This window comes from Vanellus vanellus, assembly GCF_965231255.1.
Source record: "Vanellus vanellus genome assembly, chromosome: 1".
Lineage (NCBI taxonomy): Eukaryota > Metazoa > Chordata > Aves > Charadriiformes > Charadriidae > Vanellus > Vanellus vanellus.
Window position 1 is genome coordinate 86,585,510 of NC_138905.1, and position 16,328 is coordinate 86,601,837.

A 16,328-nucleotide genomic window follows, 5' to 3' on the forward strand; every position below is an offset into this window, starting at 1 on the left:
GATACTTCCTCAGTGTCTTCTAAAAATTGATGAAGAAAAAGGGCCTGTTGTCAATAAGCTCAATTTTCAAATTGAGCCAATGGACTGAAAAAGGTTCGAAAGTAATTTCATCTATTGCTGCTCATTCCATATATGAAAAACTTTAGTGTACTTGAGGTGTCAGGAATCATGGTGGCTACTGGGCTCGAGATTTTTGTATAAATGCACCTTAATTATAATTTTGGGGAAAAAAAGACAAAATGCTTTGCTAATGATTTTAGCTATATTTGTTATCCAGAGAAGTTTAAATTTCCTTTTAAAAGTCTATCAGCGTCTCTGTTAGTTCTTGGGTATTTTTATTTGGCCGTGGGTCACCTTCTTGAAATTAACAAACACTGTTTTGTAAATCCCAGGATTTATAATTCTGCAAATCTTATCCTTAGATAAAAGAGAATTGCCTTAATATCTTGTTTGTTTCATCCTTTTCAAGCCTGAACATTATAACCAAGAAATCTGTCCAAAATGAGACAAATCTGTAAATATTTTATAAATGTGGTTGAGTTGTACTCCTAGGAGTACAGTTTCAAAAGAAAAGAAAACCTTTTGTGGCTGCAATTTGATGCTGCTGCTGTCAGTGTGAATGAAGATGGAATCACCTGTTGTGGTTTAACCCCAGCCAGCAACTAAGCCCCACACAGCTTCTTGCTCACTCCCCCCAGTGGGATGGGGGAGAGAATCAGAAGAGAGAAAGTGAGGAAAAACTCATGGGTTGAGATAAAGATAATTTAATAAGTAAAGCAAAAGCCGCACATGCAAGCAAAGCAAAACAAGGAATTAATTCAGTACGTCCCATGGGCAGGCAGGTGTTCAGCCATCTCCAGGAAAGCAGGGCTCCATCACGTGAAATGGTTACTTGGGAAGACAAACACCGTAACTCCAAACGTTCCCCCTTTCCTTCTTCCCCCAGCTTTATATGCTGACTGTGACGTCATATGGCATGGAATAGCTTTTTGGTCAATTGTCCCAGCCATGTCTTCTCCCAGATTTTTGTGCACTCCCAGCCTCCTCACTGGCCGGGCGATGCGTGGAGCAGAAGAGGCCTTGACTCTGTCTAAGCACTGCTCAGCAATAACTAAAACATCCCTGTATTATCAACACCATTTCCAGCACAAATCCAAAACACAGCCCCACACTTGGTAGTATGAAGAAATTAACTACCCCAGCCAAAACCAGCACGTCACCTCACTTCCAATGATGTAGACAGCAGTGGCAACAGAGAAAAAGTAGGAACACTGTTACAGCTGTCACTAAACTTTCCAAGTACAACTTGAAATGCATCTGGTAACTGCAATTGTTAGAACAATGAAAGAGCAGTCTTAAAGTTGAACCTTGTTTCAACTGGATCTTCAGTTTCTAATAAGTTTTCTCCTATCTCTTACAATTTAGAATTTAGGTTATTGATGTCCCCTCTTTATAGACAACCATTATTTTTCTCTTCTGCTTTTTTTTTTCCCTTTTTTTTTTTTAACCACTGTTGGTATGGTATCTGTAGGAGGGACAGGTGCCCTGATTTCAACATAATTATGACTTTGTACGTATAAAAAACTTCCTGCAATCAGACTTTTGCTAGGGTAGCTCCAGACCCTTGTTTTGTCACTGAGGCACAGTTGGGTGATCTCCAAAAGAAAACTGTTGTGTTGTAATTGGGTCATGGGATGAATTCTCTTCTAAGTGGTTTTGCTGATATGCCTAGAGCTGTTGTCTTAGACTACTACTACTTACTCCTAGTATTGTTTAAAACGTATATTCTGTGGGATGTTAGAACTGTAACTGCCTGTGTTATTATTATAGAAGCCTGTGGCCACTTCTGTACTCCTTTCCCATTTAGCATTCTTGAGTGAAATCTGAGGCGAAAAAGAACCAGAGTCTAAATCTAGCAGTGGTATCTTGCAGAGTCACCTAGTTTGGGATGGAAATTAAATTTTGCTGTTTGTATCTCTTTAATGGCTTCCTCTTTTGATATTTTAAAAATAAAAAAAAAATGGACTGGGACTAAAAGTCCACAATCAGTTCTAGTGTTTCACTTCAGAAAACTTCATTTATGTTCCTTCCCTCATTTTAAGTTTGAAAGACTGTAAAACAAGTGCAATTCGTGGCATAAAGTGTGATAATGCTTATTTTGAGGGAACTTTGAATTTTGTTATCTTGTCTGGGTTAAGCATACTCTGTGCTATTTAACTGCTGACTGTTGCTAGGAGAATAGCAACTGCTTTACATTTCACTGGTTTCATGTTGTAATGGAGTATGACATCAACAAAGGTGACAGGCAAGGTTTAATAATTCACAAACAGAAGATCATAGGAGTCAGAATTCTAAGTCCCTGTGAATCTTGCTTTGCTCTTTCCTTGGGTAGAGCAATTCCTATAAATGAAATTACTTTGGGGATTTGGAGTGTGTAGCTGAGAGGAAAAGGTGGTGTTATGCTTATGGAATAGATGTCTCTTTCTTTTCCTTAACAGAAACCTAAGTTTCATGAAATTCACCTGAATAAACGTGATTTTGGAAGCGTAGCATTCTGTAGTTGTATTGGTGCTTAAGAGCTGAAAAGTCCTTACTCAAACTATATTGCGAATTTTTATCTTCCCTGTTAATGTCAGGATCACTGGGAGTCACCAGCTATGAACTCTTGAAGGAATGTGCCAGGCAGGAGATTCTTTGTCTCCCTTTTCTTACAAATATTGCAATAAATCCCCAGTTTTAAACCCCCTGTTTGGCTACACACTTAAAGAGAAGTTTATGTGCATATTCTTATTCTTATGGTTGTCTTCCTCTGTGCCACCCTCCCAGCATCTGTGATGGCTTTAGTGGTTAATGGCCTGTGTGGATTTCTGGCTTCTCTTGGCCTTTCCTCCAGGAAAAGAATGCTCCCTTCACTTTAGGTATGCTGTAATGAATTATTTGAGACTTTTCTGGCTAAGGAAAACAAGAATCTACTTTCTGTTCTCCCAGTATAGTATAGTAGAGAATGACACAGGCTTTTGTTTGCACTCTTCTGTATAGTCCAGATAGAAGATCTACTAGCTTCTGTCCAGAGAGTGCTGCTTTATTTTCATTGCTCTGTTCCCATGTTCCAAGTAGGAGGAACTAATCTTTGGTACTTAGTCGGTTTTTGAATGGCATGTGAAACAGTAAGCAGTACAGTAGTTAAAATAGTTCTGAGCTCAGAATTTAAACTTTTCATGATGCTTGTGTTCCTGTTGCATTTTCTTGTTACAGCCTGTATTCTTTATTGTCATCTAGTTTGTTCTTTCAGTCTCAGGCTCTAAACTATCTCCATTTATCTTGTGACCTCCAGAACCCAAACGAACAAAATCACAGAATCATGGAGGTTGGAAAGGGCTTCTTGAGGTCATCTGATCCAACTCCACTGCTCAAGCAGGGTCAGCTGGAGCAGGTTGCACAGGACAATGTCCAGTCAGGTTTTGAATATCTCCAAAGATATTCAACAACTCCACAACCTCCCTGGGCTACCTGTTTCAGTGTTTGACTGCTCTCCCAGTAAAAGGGTTTTTTTTTTGTGTTTGGATAGAATTTCATGTGTTTTAGTTTGCATTCATTGCCTCTTGCCCTGGCAGTATGCACTACTAGCTTCATCTCCTTTACACCTTCCCATCAGATATTTATGCACGTGGATAAGAAATCCCCTGAGACTTCTCTTCTCCAGGCTGAACAACCCCAGCTCTCTCAAGCCTGCCTTCATAGGACAGCTCCAGCCCTCTAAAGATCTCCTTGGCCCTGTTCTGGACTTGCTCCAACAGATCCATGTCTTTCTTGTACTGAGGACTCCAGAGCTGGATGCAGTGCTCCAGGTGGGGTCTCATGAGAGCGGAGTAGAGGGGCAGAATCACCTCCTTCAGCCTGCTGACCACCCTTCGTTTGATGCAGCCTAGGATACCGTTGGCCTTCTGGGCTGTGAGCGCGTATTGCTGGCTCATGCTGAGCGTCTCATCCACCAACACACCCAAGTCCTTCTCAGGGCTGCTCTCAATCCATTCTCTGCCCAGCCTGTATTTGTGCATGGGATTGCCCCGACCCATGTGCAGGACCTTGCACTCGGCCTTGTTGAATTTCATGAGGTTTGCGCAGGCCCACCTCTCCAGCCTCTCCAGGTCCCTCTGGATGGCATCCTTTCCCTCCAGTGTGTCGACTGCACCACACAGCTTGGTGTTGTCAGCAAACTTGCTGAGGGTGCACTCAATCCCCCTGTTCATGTTGCCTACAAAGATGTTAAACAGCACCGGTCCCAGTACCAACCCCTGAGGAATGCCACTCACCACTGGTCACCACTTGGACATCAAACCGTTGACCACAACTCTTTGCCAGTTCCTTATCTGAGTGGTCCATCTGTCAAATCCATATCTCTCCAATTTAGAGACCAGGATGTTATGCGGGACAGTGTCAAATGCTTTGCACAAGTCCAGGTAGATGATGTCAGTTGCTCTTCCCTTGTCTACCAGTGCTGTGACCCTGTTGTGGAAGGCGAACAAATTTATCAGATACGATATGCCCTTAGTGAAGCCATGTTGGCTGTCACCAATCACCTCCTTATTTTCCATGTGCCTTAGAAGAGTTTCCAGGAGGATCTGCTCCATGACCTTGCCAGGCACAGAGGTGAGACTGACTGGCCTGTAGTTCCCCGGTCTTCCTTTTTTCCCTTTTTGAAAATGGGCGTTATGTTTCCCTTTTTCCAGTCAGTGGGAACTCCACTGGACTGCCATGACTTCTCAAGTGTGATGGATAGTGGCTTAGCAATTTCATCCGCCAGTTCCCTCAGGACACATGGATGCATCTCATCAGGTCCCATGGACTTGTGCACATTCAGGTTCCTTAGATGGTCTTGAACCTGATCTTTCTTCACCTACAGTGGGTTGTTTTTCATTCTCCCAGTCCCTGCCTTTGCCTTTTGCGATTTGGGCAGTGTAGCTAGAGCCCTTCTCAGTGAAGATTGAGGCAAAAAAGTCATTGAGTACCTCAGCTGGGTAAGGTCTCCCATTTCCTCTATTTTCCCTAGTCTTCCTTTTATCACTGGTGTACCTATAGAAGCCATTCCTGCTTCCCTTGATGTCCCAAGCCAATTTAACTCTATCTGGCCTTTAGCTTTCCTGCCTTAATCCCTGGCCGCTTGGACAATTTCTCTGTATTCCTCCCAGGCTACCTGTCCTTGCTTCTACCCTCTGTAGGCTTTCTTTTTATTTCAGATTGTCCAGGAGCTCCTTGTTCATCCGCGCAGGCCTCCTGGCATTTTTGCCAGACTTCCTCTTTGTTGGGATGCGTTGCTTCTGAGCTTGGAGGAGGCGATCCTTAATATTAACCAGCTTTCTTGGGCCCTTCTTCCCTTCAGGGCTTTATCCCGTGGTATTCTGCCAAGCAGATCCCTAAAGAGGCCAAAATCTGCTCTCCTGAATTCCAGGGTAGCTGCTTTACTGTGCACCCTCCTCACCATCCTGAGGATCTTGAACTCCAGGAACTCATGGTCACTACAGCCAAGGCTGCCCTTGAGCTTCACATTCCCCACCAGCCCCTCCTTGTTCGTCAGAACAAGGTCCAGCATAGCACCTCTCCTTGTTGGCTCCTTTATTACTTGGAGAAGGAAGTTATTGATGATGCATTCCAGGAACCTCCTGAATTGCTTATGCCCTGCTGTGTTATCCCTCTAACGGATATTGGGGTGGTTGAAGTCCCCCATAAGGACCAGGGCTTATGAATGTGAGACTGCTTCTGTCTGTCTATAGAGGGCCTCATCCACTTGGTCTTCCTGGTCGGGTGGCCTGTATCAGACCCCCACTGTAACATCACCTGTCCCTGCCCTCCTTTTAATCCTGACCCACAAGCTCTCAGTTGGCTTCTCATCCATCCCCAGGCAGAGCTCCATAAACTCCAACTGGTCCTTGACATTGAGGGTGACACCCCCTCCTCGTCTCCCCTGCTTGTCCTTCCTGAAGAGCCTGTATCCTTCTATTCCAACACTCCAGTCATAGGAGCCATCCCACCACATCTCTGTGATGCCAATAATGTCATAGCTCTGCAAGTATGCACACGTCTTTAATTCCTCTTGTATATTCCCCATGCTACATGTGTTTGCATAGAGACATTTAAGTTGGGCCCCCAATGAAGCTGACTTTCTGGCTGGAATTCCTTTGTGCTGCACCCTGGGTACCCTCCTGCTGACTTGCAACCCTTCTCCAGGCTCTGGGCATCTATTACTGGTATTACCAGTATGGTACTGGTAGAAGTGGGGTGGATTGAGGTTCTTCTTCCCTGGCAACTTTAGTTTAACGCCCTCTTCATGAGTTTGGCAAGCCTCTGACCGAAAATGCTCTTACCCTTCTCTGACTGGTGGCCTCCAGTAGACCAGGTTTCTCACAGTGAGTTTCATGGTCTAAGTAGCCAAACCCCTGGCTGTGGCACCAACTCTGTAACCATTTTTTGATTCGCCACATCTGACTTGCCCTTTCAAACCAGTCAGTACTGGACTGCATCATTATTTACCAAGTTACATTTGACATGTGAACAATCACCACAGAATGGATGGATTTTCAAAGGAACTCCTTTAGGCTAACTGTAGTGTATTCTTGCTGAGCTGTTTTAACCTGAACAGCCTGTTACTTTCAGGTACGCTTCACTTATTATTAGGGCATTGTGCATTTAATAGCGTTATTGTGTTATGCTATATGGAGAACACGGTGCTGCAAGGATAGGTTTGGATTAAATTCACTGTTTTCTTGGCTTTAGCCAACAGAAATGATTATTAACCTGTTCATGTTTTATAACAAAAGATTTTTCTATAGAATATGTGTATCTCAGATAGTTGTTTGTTGTTTTTTTTTTTTAATTCCCTTCTTCAGCGTGGTATTCTTATTGCTGGGGAATAGGTTGGGAAGTTGTTAGGGCAGCTGTTTTGCCACAATAAAGGCAAAACATATACATGCATATGTATATGAAGAATATATATATGTGAAGAATTTTTATTTTTTTTTTCAGAGTGTCAGCCTTTTCAGATTTGAGGGAGGGTGTTTTCATTTGGGTGTTTTTGGCATGCTTCTAGTCCACGTGACTTTAAAGTAAAGTACCTGATAATTCCACAGTGAAGTCCCCTTTTTAAACTCGGAGGTAGGTAGAGGCAGAAGCTGTAAAGGACTAACTTGCCTTCGTGTTTCTTTAGGATCTTCTTTAGTAAGTTGTAAATCATTCAGATAGTTGCTGCAAATTATTGGCAGGAGCATGCAGTGTCTAGAGGATTCAGGTGTGTTTTAAAGTGGAGTAGGGCATACAGATCTAGATGCTTGTCTTTCTGCTCCCCCACCTCACCCTGGTCTGGCAGTTGAATTTATTGCTCTTATTAGTTCATTTTATACTTGTTTTCAAATATTCTGAGATAAGTTTTATTCAATCTGTATCGTATGGGAAATAATTTGTATATTAAAGCATATCCAAGACAGTCTTTATTCACAATAATATATTCACTCATTCAGAATTGCTTCCAAAATTAAGTGTTCACTGTTGCCATGTCATTGTTCCCATAATGTGTTCACGAGGTGGAAAACTTGCCAAACAAATTTTGTGAAACCTTTCTCAAAAGAGTATGCTATTGACATTAGAAATCTGTGCATGTTTCTCTGGTGGGGGAGTCAAAGGTAAAACTGGTTTCACTGGAGAAATGATTCTTTTTGTAAAAGAGCCAAACAGAGGCTAAAGCTTGCCCTTGTTGAAATACCAACTGCTTGAAAATAACTTATAACTGAAATGTTGATGCAGTTGAGCTCTGTGAAATGGGTGTGGCATTTTGTGGCTGATTCGCAGCAGATCCAGTTTACTTTGGAAGACTTACTGGTAGTTAATTTAATTATGAAGGAAAGGATATCCCGTGTTTGCAAAAAAACCCCACTTTTCTGCCTTGGGGAGGGCAGAAAACTTTGATAATCCCCACTCATATGGATGCTATGTTACTTATTTTCCCAGAAATGAACAATTACAGTTATGTCAGTTGCAAGGAAAGCAGATGAGGCTCCTCCCTTTTGTGGGTTGAAAGGTGCATTACAGTTAAATTTTGTTCCTCAGCCAGTTTCCAGAGACAGTATTGCGATTTTTGTTTGGAATGTGTCTTTTAAAAGATAATTATCTCTTTTCTACAGTTGCTGTTTTCCTTCATAGCTGTAGTTCAGATGAGGAAAACAATTCCCGGGGAAGTTCTTTGGAGAGTTAAGAGTTAAAACTTTCATACCAGCTGACTCTGCGTTTCTTACTGAAGTTGCTTTTACTTGTGCTTCTACAGCTAAAAATAAAATCTAGTGGACAAAGAATGTGCCACAAGCCACATTCTTCATATTCCCTGATTCTTAAGTTCTGGGACTATTGCTCAGACATTGCTGACAAACACTGTTCCTACCACATTAATAAATTGTCCTGCAAAAGAACAAGGAGTTATATGAGCTTTGTTAGACTCCAGATGGAAGCAGTCCTCTGTAGAGTGAGAAATGGAACGTAAGATATTGGGAAGTTTGGGACATTTGTGGAGGAAAATGGTGTCAGTTTATTGTGCCTTGGAGTTCTTTTAAAGGAAACAGAGCAATGGAAACAGTTTTAAGGATCTTAATTGTTAATGCATAGGTTCATATTCCCATCAATGTTGAAAGATTGTGTTTGTTAAAAGAAGGATTTATGTGTCAGGCTGATATAAAATATCAAGGTTGTTTGTAACGAGGCACGGTAAACTCAGAATCTAGTCTACTTTAAAATGAACTAAAACTTTCTGCTGGACGCTTTCCCTCAATCTCTCTGCCAAACTAGAGAGTATATGAATTTTTAGTATCTTCCCTAGCGCTATGCACAAACAGGTGATACTTCCTGAATTTCTCTCACCAAGAATTCAGTGCAAGTACAGTGCTAATACATGCTTTAAAGAAGCTTACAACAGTTAAAAAGCAAAACAAGCTAGCTTTCCTTCTCTTGGGTCAGATTTCCTTTTAAGGTTGGGGTGGGGTCTGTTTCTGTCAGCCAGTCTCACCTTCTGCTTAAAAGAGGCCAGAGAACCTTACTCTGTCTTTCCAGTGAATTCTAGATTATGTAGAACACTTTCTCTCTACAGGCTGCTCTTCCTGTGGCTTTTCTTGCTTCCTCAGCTTGTTGCCTCTGTCTCACCACTGCAACCAGTCAATTCTTTGCAAAACTAGTCCATAATAAAGGCAACCTTTTATTTGCCTCTTTACAGCTTCAACAGTCAGTATATAAAGGGGACTTAATGGGTCCCTTGATATAACTTGAAAGAAACAGCTCTCTCATCTGGGATAACCACCCCTGAAATCTGAGGTAGACCATAGCCTTACTCCATGGCAGCAGTTCTTAGATCAATAAAAAACCCTGTTGTTTTCTGTTAAAAATCCACAGCTCCATGACATATCCCAATGGTTAATTAATTAGTCACAGTGTTAAATAAAAAATTTATTTGCAGTCTGAATTTGTTTAGCTTCAGTTATGTATGACTGGATTTTGCTGTCTTGTCCTCTCTAATCAATAGTCATTTGTGGCCTCAAATCCGTGGAACACAGTGGAGTGTATTGATTAATTTTCTCTTGAATAAACTCTAGGATGCATTCAAATCTTGGTACGAGGTATATTTTCCAGTACTTGGTCAGCAGAAAGCTGAACCCTCTTCAGAATCCTTTCTCTTGTGTGGACCTCAGACAGAATGGGAAGACCCTTTTTAGACTGGTGGATTGCTTTCTTACCCTATTTTTTAGGTTCTCCTGTTTAATATCAGGCTTTTTCATTATTCTTAGAGTTGCATTGTAGTGTGAGTTTGTGTTTGGCTGGTTCAATGGTAATTATTGCCAAGTGCTTAGAACATAACTGGTTTAGGGTTTTTAAGTATAATATATTCAGGAACACAGAGAACTTGCAATGAAAACAAGAGCGTTAACTCTGTCTATCCATATGTATGCTTTACAACATAGTTTGTAATTCCAAACTGCAATGTGTTATTGAGTAATAACATGTCCATTCTGAAAGAACTGTCAATAGATGTAGTGTGCCTTTTTTGCAGAAATGAAAATAAGCTGCATAAAAATGAATTGCATATACGAACATCTGTTAAGTAACTTGTGAGTTATCTCGTAATTTTGGTTAGTTTGATATTCTGAAAATGATTAGGAAAGGCCAAATAAACACATCTATAATAAATTTGTTGTTCATATTCCTATTGCAACACTTAATTTGTGCTTATGATATGAAAATAAGGGTAATTCCGATTTCAGCGGGAATTTGAGGTGGTATCATTTAAAAATAAGACATTCTGCTTCGTGTTGGACTATGTTGAATCTGGAAATGGATCTGTGAGGAGAAACTGATCTGTGAACTCCTTTATGTCTCGCTGTCTTCTCCCACATTCAGACATGCTGTTTTATCTTCTTAGCTGAGTGTTTTTGTTAAATAGTTGCTTTCCCACCCTCATTTTTATGCTGTATCCTGGATAATCATTAGTCTTCACTTCTACATTACATTCTGGGTCATTTTTTCTTTCTCTGTGGCATGTGTCTGTTACCCATCATGCAGCTTTAATAGGAGAGCTGGTGGATGGTAAATGTAGCAGAGGAGTTTGGTGGGCAGAGTCTCATGTAGTCTGCTTTACGGGAACAGTTGGGAAGAGGAAGATCATTACTTGAATATTTTCAGTTCTTATTTATCAAAGGTAAATGGACGACTGGTTTGGTGGTGGGTTTTATTTTTTGTTTGTTTGTTTGGTTTTTGTTTTTCTGTTTTCAACTGTGGTGTAGCTACAGAAATGCTGCTTATTTTTCCTGTTCCTACTGGATATTTATTTCCTCTTATTGCGTGTAAACCCCTCAAATAGAAAAATAGAAAAGCATAGTGAAGAGCACAGTGGTTTTGCGTGGGCATGTCTGAAGAGCACTTAGATGTACTGCTCTGTGTAGTCAGTCCATCTGAAGGAGGATTCCTGTTGGAAGCCTGCAGCTGTATTAGCACACTACTTGCATTCCTTAGTGGTGAGCTGTGGGAGTGACTCTGGCACAACGTTTTCCTGTAAGGTCTGTAACAACACCAACCCGGCTGCGGTGGGTAGAAAAAAGTTTGAAGTGTGTGTATGTGTGGGAAGCTCTTTTTTGTCTGGTTATTATGTTACACTTTTATGATGACCAAGTGCTGGAAGGAAGGTTGCTCAGTTGCTCCGACTTTCCTTGTTAGGGTTATAGTCAGCACTGCCTGCCAGCTTGTGACTTCATTGGACATATCTGCATACCTAGACCAGACAGAGAATTTCCTGTTTAAATTGAAATTTTGGCTAGCCCTGCTTTTCTGCGTGCCATCGATAAAATATATAACGTTTGTCTGTTTCTTGTATTAAGTATCTTCTTTCTGATGCTTTCTCACTTCCAGAGAGGTCTTTGTCAAAGATGTGTACCAGGAAAAGGCACAGCTGTGGTGGGCAGAATATGTGCTTGCTTGTCAATTAAACTTTCCCCTTTGTAGTGTTAACTGCTCTAAATTGCACTTTATGTAATAATTCATTATTGTACAAAAGGAAATGCGAAGTCTGTATGGAACACAACTTGGATTGAAAAGCTGGAGTTCTTATGTAGGTTATCTATAAAACACTTATATAGTGAAATAATTATTTTTTTCTCTATAGAAATTAATATCAAGTATTGCAAATACAGATTCTCTCAGGTATTAACAGTAGTTCTGGGAAGTCTGGTAGGAGGAGAAAATGGTGTAGGTTTGACTGCAAGACAAAACCTAAAATTCTGATTTAAATTGGAATTGGGCATTTTATGAAGGAGCAGAGACTTTACTGAACTGGTGTCAACTGTGTTAAGCCTTGAGATATATTGTCTCATAGCCCACCTCAATAGCAGCTCATAATCTGTGCATCAGTAATGAAGCCTTTTTTACTTACAAAATGTTTTCAGAAAAGTTTACTAAGGTGATTGAACTACAATTTGGTTCTGTTTATGACAGAATATGAAGTATCATAGAATCATAGAATGGTTGAGGTTGGAAGGGACGTTGAAGATCATAGAATTCCAGCCCCGCTGCCATAGGCAGGGATACCTCCCACTAGACCAGGTTGCTCAAAGCCCCATCCAGCCTGGCCTTGAACACCTCCAGGGATGGGGCTTCCACAGCTTCTCTGGGCAACGTGTTCCAGTGCCTTACCATCCTTAAAGTGAAAAATTTCTTCCTATTTTTTAATGCCTTGTAACTTGGTCTTCTCATGGGATAGAAATTATGTCTTACAGTTGTTTTAAAGTCTTGATGGTGAAGTTATAGTCTGTGAATATCTTGTGGTCTTATAATGCAAACTATTTGCTAGCAATAATTAATTTGTTTCTTTTCCTTTCCTAGCATCTTTGAGGATGAAAGCATGAAACTACGACAGCTGAAACTAGAGAATCAGGTAAATGATAGTCCTGAAGTTGGTAAAAATAAGTATAGGAAAACAAGCATTAGCCATCTTATTGTAGGAAAGCAGGAGGTAAAAGCGTTTGTGTTTCCTCTTTCTCTTCCCTTTCCTGTCCCCTAAGTTTTTTTCATCATGGCCTGGCTTCTTTTTTTCATCTACTTTGTGATTCATTGCCCAGAGCTACATAAGGTATATTGCAACAGTGAATCCGGCCCACATTCTTTGACTTCTGTTCTGATATGCAATGTCAGGGAGACTTGACAAATGGGGGTGAAGTGCTAAAAATGCTTGGTCTAAAGAATACCAAGAAGAACTCATTGCTAACATTTTTCTTTAAAGATCTTCATGGCTTTCATTAGTTTAAGTCAAACTTGCTATGGCTTGTAGGCTTGGTTTCTTCGATACATTTATTTTTCATATGTCCTACTCATTTCATTGGGGTTGAGTCACCACAATGCAGGAATGAATGAAAAGAGAGGAAAACTGCAAGGAGTTATCCATTTTAAGCGTCAAAGGCAAAGAAAAACTTTCCCTGAGCTACAGAAAGATCTGCTTAATACTGCTGCTGAGAAAAATTTCTAGCATCTTTTGACTTTTGTTTCATACAAATAAAACGTTTACAGCCAAGCATTTGTCAAATATTAGGTTATAGGTCTCTGTTTTTAAAGGGCTGTTTGCTGGATGCTTACATCACCATATTGTTCAAAGCAATAAAGTATCCATCCTTAATATTCTTCCTCTGTGAAATTTTAAGTACTTATAAATAGATTAGAAGACATGAGATTATTATGATTGTCTAGCTGGCCATTTCACATGGACCACAAATCACTGTCTTGCATTAAATTCACCTGTGTTCAAATTAAAGTATATTTTTTAGAAAAGCACGCATTCAGCTGAGGATCTTTAAATCCAGACATAACAGTCTTCAGGGAACTGTTGCAGTGGATAATAACCCTCTTTACCAGAACTTGTTCATTATTTCTATTTCTAGTCTGAGTTTGCTTAGCTTTGACTTCAGACAGTGGATTTATTACCAACTTTATCTGTGTGTATACAGGCACTTATCTGAAATGCTTCAGAGTCAAAGAGTAAAATTTATCTTTGGTCATATTTGTGGAAGCTGAGACAATCCTTTTACCTGTAGGCTATTCAGTAACAATGTGGTTTTGTTGTTTGTTTTTTTCTTAAAAAAAAAAAAAAAAAGCATTAGATTAGTTCAAGTAATTGGTAAAAGAGCATTTAGTGCCAAATGCCACTCAGTAAGAAGTTCCAAAACTAAGGATGGTCTGACTGCTCGGTGATGAACCTCAGTGTTTGTTTCAGGACTGTTGACGTTAGTCATAAACCAATGAGTAACCACTGGCTCCTAGTGCTAGGCACTGTGGTCAATGTATGCCTAGTTTCAGACCTTGACATGGGTATCCATTGCTTTTCCACCAAAACAAAGCTGCTGTCAGTTGAATCATGAAGAGGTGAATTTAAAAGAATTCATACCCTTTTGCAATTTTGTTTCAGACTTTCTTGGATTTGGTTGAGATTGCAATAATCTGCAAAACTAACGGCTGGAAAACGTCACTAAAATATGTTTTAACCTCACCGTCCCCCTCCTTGCAAATGAGATTTGCTGAGAAATGCCAAGTCTCTAATTTAGGATTCTATATTTAGGTTTGAATATTAACTTTGAAAATCTGCTTTTAACTTTTACATGAATAGTACCATGCTTTCTGAAGAAATAGAAGTCAATAGGAGATCATTGTCAGACATGATGGACTCATTGATGGTTGCAGCTGATGCACCACTTGATTAAGTTGTCCTAGACATTTACAGGAATTGGGTTAAAAAATGCAAAATTTCTAATCCAGCAGGATCATGTTTAGAACTTTTGGCCATACAGAGAATCTGGAATAAGCATTAGCCACAGCAAAGACATATGCCCGTCACCCATCTTTATGATGTGCTTGGAAACCCCGTAATTGCAGTAAAATATTATTTATAATAATGCATGACATCGGGTTCCATCTGTGGACCAATTCTGCCTGCTAGGATGCTTTTAGCTAGACTACTGCCTTTTTCTTGAGGAGAGTGTGTGTGACTGCTCAGGCTGTCCTTAATTCACCAGCAGTAGATGTTACCGTGTCTTTTGAGGCACCTGCAGCTCAAAGTGCAATGCTGCCATCTCCCTGTGGGTGGAGAGCATGAAGCTGAAGGCATATTTCTGAATGCACCTGGTACGGTACTTATTCTTGATAAGAAGTTCGATTAATGCCATCATTACTGCCATTGTCACTGCTGCCTCAGCATGAACTAAGGAGGAGCTGGAAGAGTGGAGAGGATGCTTCAGAGCTAGGATCCATCCCACATGGCCTACTAAGATAGGACTATGCCAAATAATTAGTATGGTATTGCACCTTCAAGGGTGTAGTGGCTAGAACCTTCATGTATACCATCTTCCTGTTCATCACAGTTGTAGAAAGAATACTAAACTACTTGTCTTATTAGTCTGCTATGATATATTCATCTGACACATCTGACTTCTTAGCTTGGTGGAAACTCATTAGAACTGGAGTCGGTGGTTTGTGATCCTTTAATCATCCTGTATTCTGATGTTCTGCTTTTCTGTGGTGCAAAGAAAATGTTTTTGAAAGTATTTAGTACATGGAGTTCACAAAATCCTGAACAAATCAGGATAATCTGTATCTGTTATTTATTTAAGGGGTTGTGTGTTCTGGTATCCTATTCATGAACTATATACATTTTTTGTTGTAATATTATATGAATTTTTACTGTAACACAGAGCTGGAGGAAGTGGCTAGTTAGTGGACAAAATGAAACAAAATACAGATTCCTTTTTTCTACTTCATCTTAGTGAAATAAGTCTGAGAATACATAGTACTTACTGAAGGTAGGGCTGCTCTGCCACCTTATGTAGAGAAAATAAACTGCTACTATCTGTCCTGTAAGTGGGTTTGTAAATTTCTTCCATCTCAATAAGAGAAGCAGTAGAGATAAACCTTTTTAAAACAAATTAAATTGCTATCAGGTTTTGTCACTTTGATTATCCTGAAGTTCTTGCAAGAAGAAGGTTGCTCACATCTACCAGCAGTAAAGTATATGTTTCAATATAAACCAATATCATCCCATTGGATTGGTGAGTCCTAGAAACGCTTTCATGAAACAGAATGTACTAGAACAACAAAAAATAAATTTTTAGACTGGTGAGCAGTGAAAAGTTTAAAAAAAACCTCATTGAATAAAATAATCACTTAAGTAGCTCTGAAAGTTATTATATCCTATATTGAGCCCAAATTCAATTTCCCATTCTAGCAGTAGCTGTGTACTTTCTTACTGCCTTCAGGATGTGTCTGTTTTATTTTTTTTCTTGTCTGTCTATTTGTCAGGTCGCCTTGCCTACAATTTTTCTCAAATCCTTTTTTGGAGTACCTTGGTTTGATTCTTGTTTTCCCTCTCTCCTTTTATTTAAACTATTAGAGATTTATAAACTGTAATAAATTTTTTTACTTTTCCTCATCATTAATTTAAAAAGTAAACAAACAACACAAACTAATATAAATTCTTCTGGAGGGTCTGACTACCTTTCTAGAAAACAAATTTTATCTGTAATTAATATTTTCTAAGAATTTGACTTCTACTGCTTATTTTCTTTTTTTCTTTTAGACCAATGTGATAATCTCTTTGGAATTCTGTGCAATTTTTGCCCTGCAGGACAATCCTTGCAAATAATTCTGCAGTAACAAACACTACCTGCATTGCAGTCTAGTCTTCAAAGTATAATTATGAGTTTAAATAAAAAAGGTCATTTTGGTTTGGTATTTTGTTGTTCTTTGGTTGTTGTTTTTTTTTTTGTTGTTGC

The 16,328-nt window shown here is 39.8% G+C and overlaps 1 protein-coding gene across 1 annotated transcript in view; it reads left to right on the top strand.

The window, feature by feature from the left end:
- Positions 1-16,328, top strand: part of TULP3 (TUB like protein 3) — a gene marked incomplete at its 5' end in the record, with an annotated part of 32,948 nt that overhangs the window by 2,761 nt on the left and 13,859 nt on the right. Inside the window, one exon of the mRNA XM_082494591.1 lies at positions 12,400-12,451. Within this exon, the coding sequence (XP_082350717.1) occupies positions 12,400-12,451 (52 nt within the window). The remainder of the gene's footprint in view (positions 1-12,399; positions 12,452-16,328) is intronic.